The 15,786-nt window shown below is 36.5% G+C and overlaps 1 protein-coding gene across 1 annotated transcript in view; it reads left to right on the top strand.

Moving 5' to 3' along the window:
- The window catches only part of crppa (CDP-L-ribitol pyrophosphorylase A), a 30,412-nt gene that overhangs the window by 12,726 nt on the left and 1,900 nt on the right, over positions 1-15,786 (top strand). The window contains exons 8-9 of the mRNA XM_084126156.1: positions 647-739; positions 2,631-2,762. Of these exons, the coding sequence (XP_083982282.1) occupies positions 647-739; positions 2,631-2,762 (225 nt within the window). The remainder of the gene's footprint in view (positions 1-646; positions 740-2,630; positions 2,763-15,786) is intronic.

The following is a 15,786-nucleotide window of genomic DNA, read 5'->3' as shown; positions in this document are numbered from 1 at the left end:
GAAAAAATATATATTTTGAAACATTTTTACAATTTAACTGTTTTCTATATTTTTCAAATGTAATTTATTCCTGTGATGCAAAGCTGATTTTTAGCATTATTTCTCCAGTCTTCAGTGTCACATGATCCTTCAGAAATCATTCTAAGTTGCTGCTCAAAGAACATTTATTATTATTATTATTAATGATGAAAACAGTTGTGCTGCTTAATATTTTTTATTCTTTTATAAATACAAAGTTAAAAAACAGCCTTCATTTGAAGTAGAAATCTTTTGTTACATTATAAATGTCTTTACTGTCACTTTTGATCCATTTAATGTGTCCTTTCTGAATAAAAATAAGAATTTCTTTAAAAAAAAAAATTCTGACCCCAATCTTTTGAACAGTAATGTATGTATTATTATGATTCCGTCAATTCCTGATGGATACATTATATTTCTTGTTTAATTATAAATAAATAATAAAATGGAATTGAAATGTTTGGTGTATAACGTAAACCATTTCTAATCAAAACTCATAAGAGCTTCTGTTTAATTTGAGTAAGTCTGTTATACATGTTCACAGTAGTATTTAAAGACATAATTTAGCCCCCTTAAATTTAGTTTGGTGTGACTAACATGATTTGTCTTCTTTTTTTTTTTTTTTTAGATGAGTGGATCAAACTTCTCAGGGGTCTTAGAAATGGTGAAACGTTTTGAGGACCTTGGCCACGCTCGTTTATACCCAGTAGTTATTGTTTGGGTAAGTTTCCATACACCCCCATCTAAACAGCCAAGGGGCCAAGCTCTCTTTGTGTTGTTTTTAAATAATTTTGTATGTGTTCCTCTGTTATTTTAACTGTAAATTAAGGTATTTGTGCGTGATTAGACCAAAACATGATCTTGTCCAGTTCAAATGCTTTAGGGCAAATTACTTTTAAAAAGTAAAATCAACAAGAGCATCTTTTTTTTTTTCCTGAAGCACATTTGCTTGATGGCAGTGTTGAGAGTTGGAAAAACCCTTGATGTTTTGGTTCCTGGTTCTTATCCAGCATTTGTACCTCAAAACATCACTCTCACCCTGATTAATTTCTTAAATGTGTTTCGAAAACACAAAATCTCTGCTCCTGCAGTTCTGACGTCTGAATCCAGGGATACACACACCACTGTGGGAATCCATATGTGCTTCCTTTACCATTCCCTCTGAAGCCCTGTTAGATAACCTCTACTCTCCATCATTATGTTTTCACTTGTTGTTAGTGTTTCACAGATGCTTTGCTCTTATCACCACCACAGATGTGATGATATGATAACACATGTGGCTGTGAGAGCGTGTGATTGCGAGTAAATTCTCAAGCCCTACTTCAAGATTTTTTTTATAAAGAGCTGTTCAGAGGTTTGCTTGACTCTACATTTGTATCCGCTTAACATGCTATTACATTTCCTGTTTGGCTGTCACAGTTACTTTTTTGTGCTTTTGGAGTTTCATAATAGAGTAAACAGCATTTCCCCCATTTCTACAGGCTATGACCTCTGTTAGAAATATGTTTTTCTTTAAGCAATTTGCAAAATGAGCACAGTCTGTTTTATTTGGTGCGTATACATACAAGCCACATCTTCCTGAAATGGTGATGTAAGCGAACGGAAAAATAAACTGCATTAATTTAACGGATCGGTGAATGCTGGGTCAGTTGCAATGGAAACTTTTCGCTCAGAGCTGGTTCTCACTGTTTCGCATGGGAGCCTAACCTGTCTAAATACACAGAGAACTCGTGAGTTTTTTGGTTTTTTTTGAATGAGTACTATGGGGTACTTTTAAAATGAATGTGCCTCTTACACATATATCAAAAGTGTTTTTTTTAAGAATAGGGAATATTTTATTCAAATAAGTGGCGGGTTAGTATGGGATGATCAATTCCTATATGGATCGTTGTCACTCACTATAGTCAGTAAAGAACGTTTTTTTATATTTTTTTATATTTCTTAATTCCTATAGATCACAGATTCCCAAACCTTTTTGTCAGCCAAACTCCTTTGACCTAAAATATTTACTTGAAATATTTTAAGTTAATATTTCAATAATTTAACAACACATTCTGTGTTCACATTTCTCTGATGTCATTTAATGTTTACATGACATGCAGGTAAGCATATGAAATATTTAATCTTTTTAATAAATGTTTTATTTTAATTATTCTTTTTTATTTATTCAATTTTAGATTTTAAGTTAATATTGATGTCAGTTAATAGTTACATGACATGTAGTAAATGTTTTATTTTTTAAACTATTTATGTAATTTTAGATTTTAAGTTATTATTTCAATAACTTAACAATAACAATAACAATTTCAATAACATTCAATTATCATTCTCATGTTCACATTTCTTTGATGCCAGTTAATAGTTACAATAGTTATACATATATAAAAATGCATGTTATATAAGTAAATGTTTCAGTTTGATTTATTTACTATCATTTATTTATTTTAGATTTTAGGAATCTTAAGATTTTAGATTCAATTTTACATTTGTATGATTTAATTAATTATACTTTTCATCAACTCATGAACCCCCTGCCGTTCACTCACAAACCCCCTGTTTGCGAAACCCTGCTGTAAATGAATGGATATGTTTTTTCTTCTTTTTGTTGACAGGTACAGCTGAACATGACAAAGCAGTCCGTCGATAGCCAAAAGACAGATGAGTTAACAGCCTTCATGGGTCTGGCGTCTGAAGTCATACAGGGAAATGTTCTGCTCTATGGAATTGAGATCGATCACTCCAAGGTAATTTTCTTAATGAGATATCTTTATATCTGTTAAAGATATAGTTCACCCAAAATGTGAAATTATTGCTCTGTTTACAAGCTTTATCTGAGCCTGATCTGGCATGAATAAAAGGTCTTCGAGCATCCAAGAGGAACCTTGTTTCAGTGCTTGGTCAGGAGGTCTAAAACGTGTCCTATTGAGAATAATAAAAAATCATCACTATGTATTAGTCATTGTGGGTCCGGAGAAAGAATCTTGCACAGATGTGTCTTACTAGACTCTTTGTAGTGTCAGCACAACTCTGTGTCATGAAGATCGATGTGTGAATTTGCCCCGTCTGTCTGCGGCCCCCATTAAAAACGCTCAGACAGCAGAGGGAGTGGCTGTAATGTGTGTTCGTCATGATAAAATGCTTATTTTTGTGAGATAGTGGAAGTGCAGATAAAGACCAAGCATAAATCACGCTCATAGGTCCCGTAATAATGAAGATAATTCCTCCCAGATGCGCTTATTCATGCTTCACAAAATAGCTGCCAAGACTCGCTTTGTGAGTTCTGACCCGTCCAACTACCTTCATACATGACATAAGGTTTTTTCAGTTAGAGGTCGTGCCTCTTAATTCTGTATTTTATCCAGATCGTTTTTGAGATGCAGTGCATGTCGATGAAACCGTCAGACGTTTTCTGCTGCTTGTCACGCCTGAGGGTTTTTCGATGAGCCAACGGTTAAGTATATAGACTTTCCATTGCCTAATACTACACTGAATTTATTCCACTGGCATCAGTCATACAGTCAAAATCAAGTTTTGATGATCACCATTGGGAAACTTTAAAAGGGTTGTATCACAAGCAATTAAATTTTTCTTGATCTTTTAAGATGAAATAGATTGATGCTTTATGAAAACGTACTGTAAATACTGATTTATGCATAAACTGGTCATAAATCTTATCTGAACTTTAACTAAGGCACAACAATAGACAATGCAGTCTGCTTAAACATGTTTTTTCAATATGTTACAATCAGAACTTTTGCTCATTTCACATATAAAGTTGTGTTTCTTAAAAGCACGGTAAGAAATAATGGACAGGTCTGTTTTTGTAAAAAAAAATGTTAAGGGTTGAAGAGTGTCTGTTATGGTGAGCAGCAGTAGATAATCAAAGAGAGTCGTGTGACAATCAAACTAACTTTTAATGACTACCAGAAACAATAAAGGCTACAGGCTTAAACATAAATGCTGCGTCTGAAAGCTTAGGCAGCTGACTCTTTCCCTCGCTGCCTTATCAGGAAAGGAGTTTGCAGGCTGCGTTTGGCAAACATTTAATTACTTCAATAGTAATTTCTAGGTAGAAATGACATTAGAAGTGGAAAACGTTGGTCAGAAACACATTTACACACAAACTGACCACCTTTCAGATGCCATCTTTATTTTTAGCTCAACTTGTGTGATATAAAAAGGCAGTAAAGGATACAGATGAAGGGATCTGAGTCAGGAGACAGGAAGCAAAGCTAACTTTGGATTCGGATGTGACTTGATGCCTTTCTACCTTGGAATGCATCCTCAGAAGACAGCATTTTTCAGCTTTCGGATGCAGCCAATTTTAACACTAGACAAGGAACTAAGGAAAACTCAGGACTTAAAGGCATATGGCACAATATGTAATGTTCGCCGCTAGAGGCTGCTTATTCAAAACAAAGGCATAGCTTGATAACGCCATGAATGAGCGTTAAATCATGGGAGTTGTCGTTTTCACCTGGTGAAAAACATGTTACTTGCAGTAAATCAAGAAAACAAGAGATTCAAACAATAAGACTAACAATACTCGTGTTGAGCTATATAACAATGATTAGTTTTCTGTTGAAAAATGTATCCTAACAGTTGCTCACCTGTCTAATAAAGCACATATTATATATTAAAGAGTCTTTGGTGTTTCCATGGTTTCTATGAAAGTAAAACTGGAAATCAAGGGTAATGCGGATATGATTATTGACAGGCGACGAAATATACTGACACGGTCTGTGTCCTGATTAAAATGGCTGATTTCTCTGGATTTAAACATTGTTGGAAATGTCTGGGAATAATGTAAGAACACAAGTCAACAAAATATATAACATTGTTCTAGTGGTTTTTGGATATTTGAATCTAAATATCTTACATATTGTGCCTTTAAATACACAATGGAAGTTAGTTAACGCAACAGGGAACAGGTGTGGAACTCAATTAACGTCTATAGAAACTAACAATGACTGGGAACAGGAATAAAGGAACAAAACCAAACTAAAACAATTAAACTAACATACTTCTGTCAGGACTGTTTTTGGCTCACATTATATAATATAAAATGACCCCTCTTAAAATAGCTATAGCTAATATAAATGAGTTTCAGTGTCAAAATTACCTGATGATAGCCCCTTTCACGCAGCAATCCCGGTAAATTACCGTAAAATAGCCAGAACGACTTTACCGGTAAAAGGAAAAGCAAGGAAAATCGCTTTAGTTTCGGCTTTTAGTCACTCCAATTTGAAGACATTTGTAAACAGTGCTGAGTAAACGCGTCATCTGCGTCATAATTTTATGAATGGCCCAGAGCCGTTGCTCTTTCAACGGCTTCTGATTGGCCGAAATCACTTCTTACGTCAGCGCATTCTGACCTACAGTAGTACGTGCAAAATACCGGTTATCTTCATTCCGCGTTCACACAGCACATATACCGGTAATTTACTGGTAATGTTACACATTCACTTACTGGTAAATTGCCAGAACCAATTTACCGTTATATTTGAAAAGGTCCTGTTCACACATGATCTGTTACTGGTAATTTACCAGTAAAGACTGTATGTGTGACTGTATTATTTCTGTAAGTAAAAATGAATGCATTTAGAACATATTGTATAAAAAATTTACTTGTATGCTTGTTGTTTCTTTTGTCTGCACTAAAAAAGATCTTTGTTAAGGGTAGTTTAAGATGACATTTGGGGGAGTTTGTCGCTGTAGTCTTTCAGGATTGTTTGATTGGGATCTTTGGGTTTGTTTTTCCATGCCAGATGTTTGTGCATGTGGAGCACTTATTTGGTGAATTTATTGTTTTGAGAACATTGGATATTTGATAAGGATCAGTAAACATCTTCTCATAAATACACATTCAGTCTTCATTAAAAACATTTAGTCTTTTTTGCCTTTTCTTTCTCAACATGCCTTAGTTGTGTCCAGTTTGGTCAGTGATAGATTACTTTTAGGACAGGATTTGATTTCAGGCTTTCGACACATTTCAGTGAAGCTAAGACAGAAACCTCCATGAAATGGACCTCCATGTTGCTTAACTATTTCACACTAATCACCCTCCACATAGACAATGGAGAGATGCTTGCGTGATTCATTGTGTGTAAACAATGACAGGCCTCATTAAACAAATAATTTCTTTCAGTCTTTCCACAGTATGTTTGTAATATGAAAAGTTTTCTACATTAATTCCAGGCTGAGGGAAGTGTGACGCTAGCAGCCACACAGCAGCTTTGTGAGAGAGTAGATAGATAGATAGATAGATAGATAGATAGATAGATAGATAGATAGATAGATAGATAGATATGGATGGATAGATAGATAGATAGATAGATAGATAGATAGATAGATAGATAGATATGGATGGATAGATAGATAGATAGATAGATAGATAGACAGACAGACAGACAGACAGACAGACAGACAGATAGATAGATAGATAGATAGATAGATAGATAGATAGATAGATAGATAGATAGATAGATAGATAGATAGATAGATAGATCATTCTCATATTTTTTTCCAGCATACTTTGATAAATAGCAAGTTCAAAAGAACAGTATTTATTTGAAATAAAATCTTTTGTAACATTATGAATGTCTTTATCAACTGAATGCATCATTGCTGAATATAATTTTTTTTCTTTCAAAAAACAAACTGACCAGATAGATGTATAGATAGTCTTTATAACAATTCTTTAACATGTGCCTTAGTGTCAGTAAGGTGATCTGACGGTGTGATAAAGGTCATTTCTAGCCCTATCAGTGCCTGGTCAATGAGTGACAGGAAGTGTCACAGGATCTCCTTCACACACGGGGCCTTGTGGCCTGTCATGCGCTGAAAAGGCTTGTCACAATGATATATGGCTGCTCTAATCCCTCCTGTGAGAGCCCAGCAGTTTACCCACCCCTCACTTCCTTCTCCTCAAAGCATCCAGCTGAGGATTCTAAACCTGAGAGGAGATTAGCTGCTCCTTAGAAAAGAGAAAGAAAGAGACCCTCTCACCTGCCCATATCCACCCGTTTTTGAAACTGGATGCCTGGTTTAGCCGAATTTGGACCATCTTGAGTTTTACAATATAGTCTTACGGGCAATGGCGCCTTTTAGATGCTGCTTTTAGCTCAATCGCCAAATAATCTGTCAAATTTTCCAAAGATTAATGATGTTTTGGGTATGTGCAGGTTTTTATAGGAGTCAGTACACTATTATGATGAATGCAGGACCACAAAAAGGTATCAGATCCTTTAATCGTTCTAAAATCACCCCTGCTAAAATGATGTCAGGGTGCAGTGTACCTCAATGTCTCGTTTTATACTCGTCTGCCTTTGACAGCGTAAATGTGTTTGGCCATACCCTTCGCTTAGTGTCGGATTTACGTTCCAGTAGTCATTTCTCATTCTCAAAATATTCCCCTTCTCTCCATGTCTAATTGTTTTTACGTTTTCCTCATCATTATGGCTGGCACAAATGCACTGTGGGAGGAAAAGTAAAAAAAGTCTGTGTTTTTTTCTAGTCTGGGCTTGAAAGATCCCTGCTGACAACTCCAAGCCAGCGCACTTCTCCTTTGATATTGTACCGCAGTGTTAAACTAAATGATCTGTACCGTGGCAGCGTGCGTTGGGTATTCTTGATACTTAGCACTAATGCACCAAAATTTCTTGGTCAAAACCCCCCAAAAAAACAAAATGCAGAAAATCAGCCTTTTTGCTTACAATAACTACAGTGTCAGTCCTTTTAATGTTATCAAAATGTTTCAATTATATTATAAATTATTACACTAGCATCATTCAATTGGTGCAACCAACCCTCCGTACAGTATGTTTCCATCCAAAGTTGGAAATATTGGATTATCACATAAAACATTTGTGAATAAAGCACAGTTTCCATCCTGTGTGTTCAAGATAACAAAATGGTCACTTCCTGTGGAATTGGCACAAAATATTTGTAATAAAAATGGAAGTTTCTGCAGTCGGGGAAGCAACTGTGGCTCTTTTTTGGCCATCATAAGTTGTGCCTCAGAGCGTGCAGACAAAATGAAATAAACTCTTTCATGTTATCTTGATGATGGTGGATGCCTGGTGTTTGGGAACGCAATCGTGTGTGGCAGTTCTGGGAGGTAATTATACCCAAACAGTTTGATGACAGGCTTTGGCTCAGGCATTTCAGAATGACCAAAACAGCATTTGAGATGCTGTGCAATGAAATTAGTCCACTAGTCCAGTTATCCAATCACATCCTCTCTTGAGGAAAAGTCATGCGAGTTTGTTGTTGCGCATTGAGGGATTTATTCAGTGAATGTGTTTCCATCATAGTTTATGAGCATGTCTTCTTATTGGATAAAATCAGTTGAGCGTGTTTCCATCCAGCATTTTTAATGCAACATCCCAAAATTTGTATAAAAATGGAAACATAGCTAGGATTGATCAATGTGATATTGGCTTTAAACAATCTCAATTTCACACAGATATCTTACATTTTTCACACATATTGTTGTGATGTGCAGAAAACAGAGCACAGTGGCACAACAATAACAGATTTTTGGATAACACAACTGCACATCTGCACCCATATTGTTGTGGTTTCCCATTCATACATTTCTGACCTAGTTTCTCTTTTGGATGATTTTTGTATATTTTTAGAAGTTTACTGTGACCAAATTTTCTGTGCATCATTATATAATTCCTTGAGTGCTCCAGATGCATGCTGGCATGTGTGATCGTACACCGTTACCCACCGAATGGGTTTATTTAGTGTTGATTTGGCAGATTACATGAGCCACTGATACCTTCTGCCCCGCTCAAGATCAAGCATACGCATGCAAACTCTCATAGTGAGACAACATTCCAACCAAAAACATTCACAAACAAATTAGATCAGAAATTAGAGGCTGATGCTCATACCAGGGGCGGACCAAATGGGTTTGTAAACATTCAATCAGTAAAAGACCATGGTGGCGTGTTCTCCCCCATGCAGCCTGTCCACGGAAGAACACTTGTTTTAGATTTGAGGCGACCACCCACTGTCAGGTATTGAATGTCCACTGCGCAGTAATCTTGTTTTGAGCTTGGAGTTTTTCAGGATTTAGCATGAGCTTTGCTGGGTTGAGTCGTTTGAAGTGGTTCACCTCTGACTTGAATCTTTGTAAAAGTCCTGGTTCTTTTCTTGGTGGTAAGTCAGGTCGGGCTGTAGATGGACGCTAACTTTTGAGCAAGCTATATCCTGCACTGGAAACCTTTAACCACACCTTATATATTAAATATACAGAGTCCAGAAGTTTTAGACCACATAGATCATGTGAGATTTAAAGTCTAATTTAAACCTGGAATTCAAATCATACCACCCAGTGCAGATCATGTCTATATTGGGTCCGTCGGTCCATGACCAATTCTGGACATCTATTCGACGTCCAAACTAGGTCCACTATTTGGACGTCCAACCATGACCCAACTTGGACGTCATATTGACGTTCAGCATTGGACCTTTGAACTGGGTAATTTTTTTTTACGTCATTTGGACGTCTATGACAGGTGCAGGAAATTTACATTTTATTTACAAATATCAACATTGTTATTATCAACATGATTAATAGATATGAATACAGATTATTTATAATTATTTAAGATCATTTTCCAAAAACTCCATTTGATCGTCTCAAACAGTAGAGCATTGGCGCTTGTAACGCTAAGATCACGGGTTCGATTCCCAGGGAAAGCAAGAGTGTGTGTGTTGTGTGTGTGTGTGTGTGTGTGTGCCTGTCGTCTCATGAGGAGAAGCCTAAAGAAGCCGCTGTTTTGTTTGAGCGCACTGAGCGTGTTGTTTGGAAAAGACTTATCTATTAAAACACACGATCCACAGCAAGCCGACCCCGTCTCCTTCCTTCTTCCCACAAACGAACTTTCGTGATTTTCGTGACGTCAACATTAGACGTGCGGAAGACGTCGAAAAAAGACGTCACCTGGCGTCACAAAACAACCCCTTCAATGGACCGAATTTGGACGTCCAAAAATTACACGAAAATGACGTCACTCCGACGTCACATTGCTCAGTGGGCAGAGGTTGTATGAACGGATGCCATTAAAGCAAAACCCAATGTTTCTATTGCATGTGTCACTCCAAAAAAAATAATACTGCCCATATACTAATAAAAAATTAACACGCGTTGTGCTCTTTTCCCAGCATGGATTACTCCTAAATGGCCAGATAATGTATTTCAGACAAGGGATTTCATGGGGTATTATCTGGCCATTTAGGAGTAATCCATGTTGGGAAAAAGGCAAAGCGTGTTATTTTTTTATCAGTATATGGGCAGAGGGGTATTTATGTTTTATCTGTATAAACAGTCCAGGACACCTCCATTGCAGGGTGGGTTGTTTTCCTCTATGCAATTTCTCCAATTTCCCAGTCTCACACTTTCACCTTTGCTCATCCTGACGACTGTTTAGTCTCTGTTAATTATTGTTTGGACAGCTCGGTAACAAATGCCAACAGTCTTTTGTTTGAGGGAGAGGTGAAATATTTACGTGAAAAGGCTTGTTCCTAATGCATCAACACGAGGTGCGGGCACTTGGCGATGGGTGAGCGCAGAGAGGGAAAATAAGGATGTAGAATCTGAAATGCAGTTTTGCGCTGAAGGAAATAACATACATGACCCAGGCTGATCTCTTGTTAGACCTTTCTGTGCATGTCACAAGTCTAATGAGGGGAACTCAAGAGGGTTTGTTGTTAACAACGGATGTTTGGTTTCTGCATGTGGGCCTTGGAATATCATGACATTTCACCATTTTCAACAGATCTGTCAGTGTAGGAAAGCATTGTGGTCTATCATTGTTTAGGAACATATCTGTCGCCAGGTCAAGTACAAACACAGAAATCGCTCCCTCTGACTTGTTGAAATAGAGCAGTATTCACAGGTATGGAAACAAAAGCTTCCTGTATTCTCTTCGCCCCGTTCCTGTGAATGTGGTAGGTTACGCCCGAGGCTCTTGTACAAAAAAAAAAAAAAAAAAAGGGAAGAGAGAGATTCAGAAACACAGTTCACTGAGGAAAACCTGTTTAAGACACGAGAAACTATAGATGCCATTCTCCTTGTAACCGCACAACGGAAACCTTCATTATTACTTTGATTTTCTTTCAGTGTACCTTGACTTGTTTATCTGAGCAGTTCCTGAATCAATATTGGGTAATGCAGTGCTTCAGTTTAAGAGAAAAGATAATGATGCTCAGGTCCTTTTCATACGAGGTCAGACTGAATGAGAATGATGGGGTCGTGCTGAGGACGCATTTTGACGGCACAATCCCACAAATCTGTCCTTTTTAAAAGCATTTGTGCTGGTGGTACGTTTCGAAAAATCAGTGGGGCGAATCATCTGTCTTAAACTGGTAATGGAAGAGATTAACAACTGTCAAGTGTTCCTAAAACTATAAGCCAATGTACGATTTCAATCAAAACCATTTGGCCTGCACCTGACATTTCCTGCACATTACGTTAATTATATAGAGTTAGTCAATCGCTGGCTTTCTTCTGATGATGTTAATGGCACTTTCCATGAATTTGGTGCACTGCATGTGGTTCGCCAACATTATCTGAACGTTAGGCGCCTCTTTTCACTGACCATTTGTTGAAGAGTACCTGGCGTTGCTTTGTGCTTTGTGCCTTGTTCATGGAAAGTACTAGAATTTAAGATGTGTTTGCCAATTTTTCTGCTCTAGAATAATCTAAAACAGAATCGATCCATTTATTGATTCATACATTAGCATCGTTGCTGCTGCTGTCCCATCCAAAAACCGGCCTATCCAGTTCAATTAAAACCTCACAGAGTCCCTCTTAACCTGCGGTTATTCGCTAAGCTGGTCTACTATTAAAAAATGTCCCTTTGGATACAGTTACAATTGAGGAAGGTGAACCTCAGAGTTCAGCTCCATATCACATCTCTGAAGTTGACAGTAACTTGGGCTCGATGTCTCTGTCAAGCTCTTTGCCTCTGGCTTCTATCTATGATTGGCAGTCCGGAGGGACATTCAGGAGCTGGTGCTATTATAATTTCTCAAAAGGAATGTACGGTCAGAGTAAGAAACGTAATACCATGTTTTCAGAGGGACTCAGAGTCTGCATGGGTTCTTGTGGCAGAATAAGACTTTTCCTATAAGATGCATTTTAATGTGTTTAATTTGCACCCCCAATCAGCGTTTAGTCAAAACCTTTCGCTTTCTGCCACCCCCTTGTGGTGGACTCGCACATTAACATGATTTTCTTAATTTTTTTGAAAAAGCAATTTACTGCCTGAAAATGTTCTTGAAATTCACTTTGGCTGAAAGTGTCGCTAGTAAAACTCTAGTACTTGTCGTATTGATCTGGCTTCGGCACTGTGATTAAGTATTCTTTCCAGTTCAGCTGGCATTAAAGGGTTTTGAAACCTTCACGAAGGTCATTATAGAGAGGCGCTGGCAGGTCTGTAGTGGAATAAGACTCACTTGCTGCCTGGAAAGAAAAAGACTGAAGGGTGCAAATTGTCATTGTTAAATTCCTAATTGCTGAGGTCCCGTCTTCAAAGGACCCCGTCTGTGTGAGGCGGGCCATTACGTGCTGCTGGAAAGGCTGTCTGAATCTGCTGAATTTTCAAGGACAGTTAGTGAACCACTCATTGTGTGGTCCGCTGCTGTATAAGCTGTCATCTTAGTACTTTACGAGTCAGTTTTCTTTTGAATTGGGAAAAAAAAAGTGTAAGAAATTTGTAATAGACATTGGCACTGTTTTTAAATGCATTGTTGTTTTATATAGGCATTTCCATGTAATATAGAGCAAATGATTTCACAAACATCCCAAGGTGTCTTAAAGGACATCCAAAAGCCCCAGTCAAGTACCTCTCTCTCAAGGGAACCCTAGGCCAAGAAGAGAAAATGTCATTAGTTCTGCCAATTTCAGGTTAAAATGAGTTTGAATGGCCTTTTTACATCATTGGAAGTTTTCCACTAATGGGACCATCATTAGAGGCAACGAATGAAAGAAAGAAGAGGGACTTTACAGTGGAAAGAAAGCGACCACATGTCTGGTGTCCATGATTCTGATTTGATCTGTCTGTTCAAAGATTTTTTTCTTTTCTATTAAGTTACCGTTGTAGGATTACAACCATTGGGCCTTTTTTCCTCCATTGTTGTTTTTGTACTTTTCTTCTTTCTTAAGGAACAGAGCTTTCTTGGACGTTGTTCTAATTGTTTTATTGTATTCATTATCATCCAGCTGCATGCATCAGTATTACGATTGCAAGAGATATTGGGAGATTAGTCAATTTTATACAATACAATTTCTTTTTTTTGTCTTTTAAAAGAGCTTTGATCTGTTGCCTTGGGAAGAAAGAATCTTTTTTTTTTTTTTTGTAGTGCACAGTTTGAAGTGCAGTAAACAGCATCTAGAACTCATCAACTTCCTTCAAGAGAGGTGAATTGGGCTGGCCTGTACAGGGGCCCCTGTAAATGTTTTATCCATCCCATAAAAGCCTGGAAAAAGATACTGGAACTCTTGGAAAATCCCTACAGGCACAAAAGACGAGACTTCAAGAAATTAAAATTCCAAGTGTCGAATTTCTTGTTCCATGTGTACTTTTAAGTGTTGGCCATGACACAGGGACAGAATAGAGCTCATTAGTAAGCCTTATGCTGTCAGGAATGGAAAAGTGATGTAATATTCTGACAAATTATAGCGATTAAACATCAGTAACCTTCAGTTTTCTTCAGATTTAAGTGAATTATATATAAAAAAAAATGATTGGCTTTCCTAGGACTTGAATAGGTAATCAGCAAAAGAAAAAATAAGCACATACATGGCAAATACACACATTTTAAAGCATATTTTCAACCATTGTGCCTTTGAATCAGTCACTTAACCCAAGATTACTCCAATGTGACGTCCCCTAAACTAATACACTATTTCACCCACAATTTTTTTTTATTTAAAATTGATTGAGCTTAGCATTTTCATTCTTTTTGATGGATTTCTTTTATTTTTATGGCCCACACTTCAGAGTAGGATAAATGTTCAATTAGTGTGTTGACTCAAACACAACAGTATTATCATCTTATTTCCCCCCGCATATGTCACTCTGATTTTTCAATATGTCGTGGTGGCTCGAATACAACCTAGCCAACAAATAAGCTGTTGATCCACTGCTTTCTTATTACATGCGAGTCATATTTTGCTACTCATTGGAAACACGAGACTTACGCAGCCTTAAACCTTTGATCCTCGTTGGTGATCTTCTTTTGAGAAAAGAAAAATGCACATTTATTATTTTCCCAGTAGGACTGTCGTGTCACACCAAAAACAAAACGCATGAGTAATGTTGTCATTAGCTGTGGACAAGTAGGCGAGCTTTTCTTTCTGCGTTTGTAAATATTCCACAGACATTGCGCTATTTTCCGTGAACCCGAGTTTTACATGTGGGTGGCAATCAGGTTGAGGCCATTTGTTCTTCATTTCCTGCCTAAACAAATACACTGAGGTCATTCTTCATTGGTTTAGACCTTATTACAGCGTGTTATCTGATGATACACTGATATAGGAATTTGTGGCATAATCTTTCTTGCTATATTTGAATTGTGTGTGAAATCTGTATGTGAAGTGGCTGTCATTAGTTGAAGGGTTGCAGGATTTCAGTTGACCGCTTGCAGATGTTTTGGCTCCTTACTCAGAGTTTTGTACCCATAATCAAGTAAGGGAACAGTGACTGTATTACACAAGGAAAAACAGGGAGCCTCCTCTTAATTTGTCATTTTTTTTGTTCTTTTTCCCCCCAAATTGACTCCAAATGAAGATTAAAAAGCATTGCACATTGTAGAGCTGCTGAAACTCAAGAGCTGCTGCTGTATTGCCATTAATCATTTTATTTGTATTAATCATTTTTCCATAAATTGATTTTTTTTTAATCACTAGATTTCAGTTTATTTGATCCCTCTGCTTACAAATTGGAATCCTATGGAGTTAACTGTGGAAAATGTGTGTCATGAGTTTAAGAACTTCTTATCCATGGATTTGAAAACTTGGAAGTGAGAGTGGTAGAAAACAGCTCCTGTGGAAAGGAAGAAAAAGAGTGACATTAAAAAAAAAAAGAAAAATGTTTTTTCCTAATCAGCCATGTGTTATTTTCTGTCCACGTTAAGCTAGCAGAGGAGAAAGTATAAAATACAAAGATAGCCCTTCCAATTTATTAAAATATTTAATTACATTATTTAATTAATGATCACTTTTATAGTAAATAATGTTGAAAAAGACCAAATTAAGACATTTAAAACAATTAATTTTAGCAGATGAGAGAATAATTGAATAGACAAGTATATATCTATCTATCTATCTATCTATCTATCTATATATAAATATATAAATATATAAATATAAATTTAACAAACAATCAAACATATAAGAATGCAGTACTGCACAATCTTTTTTTTTGCACAAATTTTTTAATTATCAGATTTCATTATATATATATATATATATATATATATATATATATATATATATATATATACAGTACAGGTCAAAAGTTTGGAAACATTACGATTTTTTTATATTTTTGAAAGAAGTCTCTAATTCTTATCAAGGCTGCGTTTAATTGATCAAAAATACAGAAAAAAAACAGTAATATTGTGAAATATTATTACAACTTAAAGTAATAGTTTTCTATTTGAATATACTTTAAAAAATAATTTATTCCTGTGATGCAAAGCTGAATTTTCAGCATCATTACATCCAGTCTATCACATGATCCTTTA

The sequence above is a fragment of the Abramis brama genome (genome assembly GCF_963993115.1).
Source record: "Abramis brama genome assembly, chromosome: 10".
NCBI classification, from domain to species: Eukaryota; Metazoa; Chordata; class Actinopteri; order Cypriniformes; family Leuciscidae; genus Abramis; species Abramis brama.
Note: the sequence above shows the minus strand (reverse complement) of the source record. Positions and strands in the feature narration are given on the sequence as shown.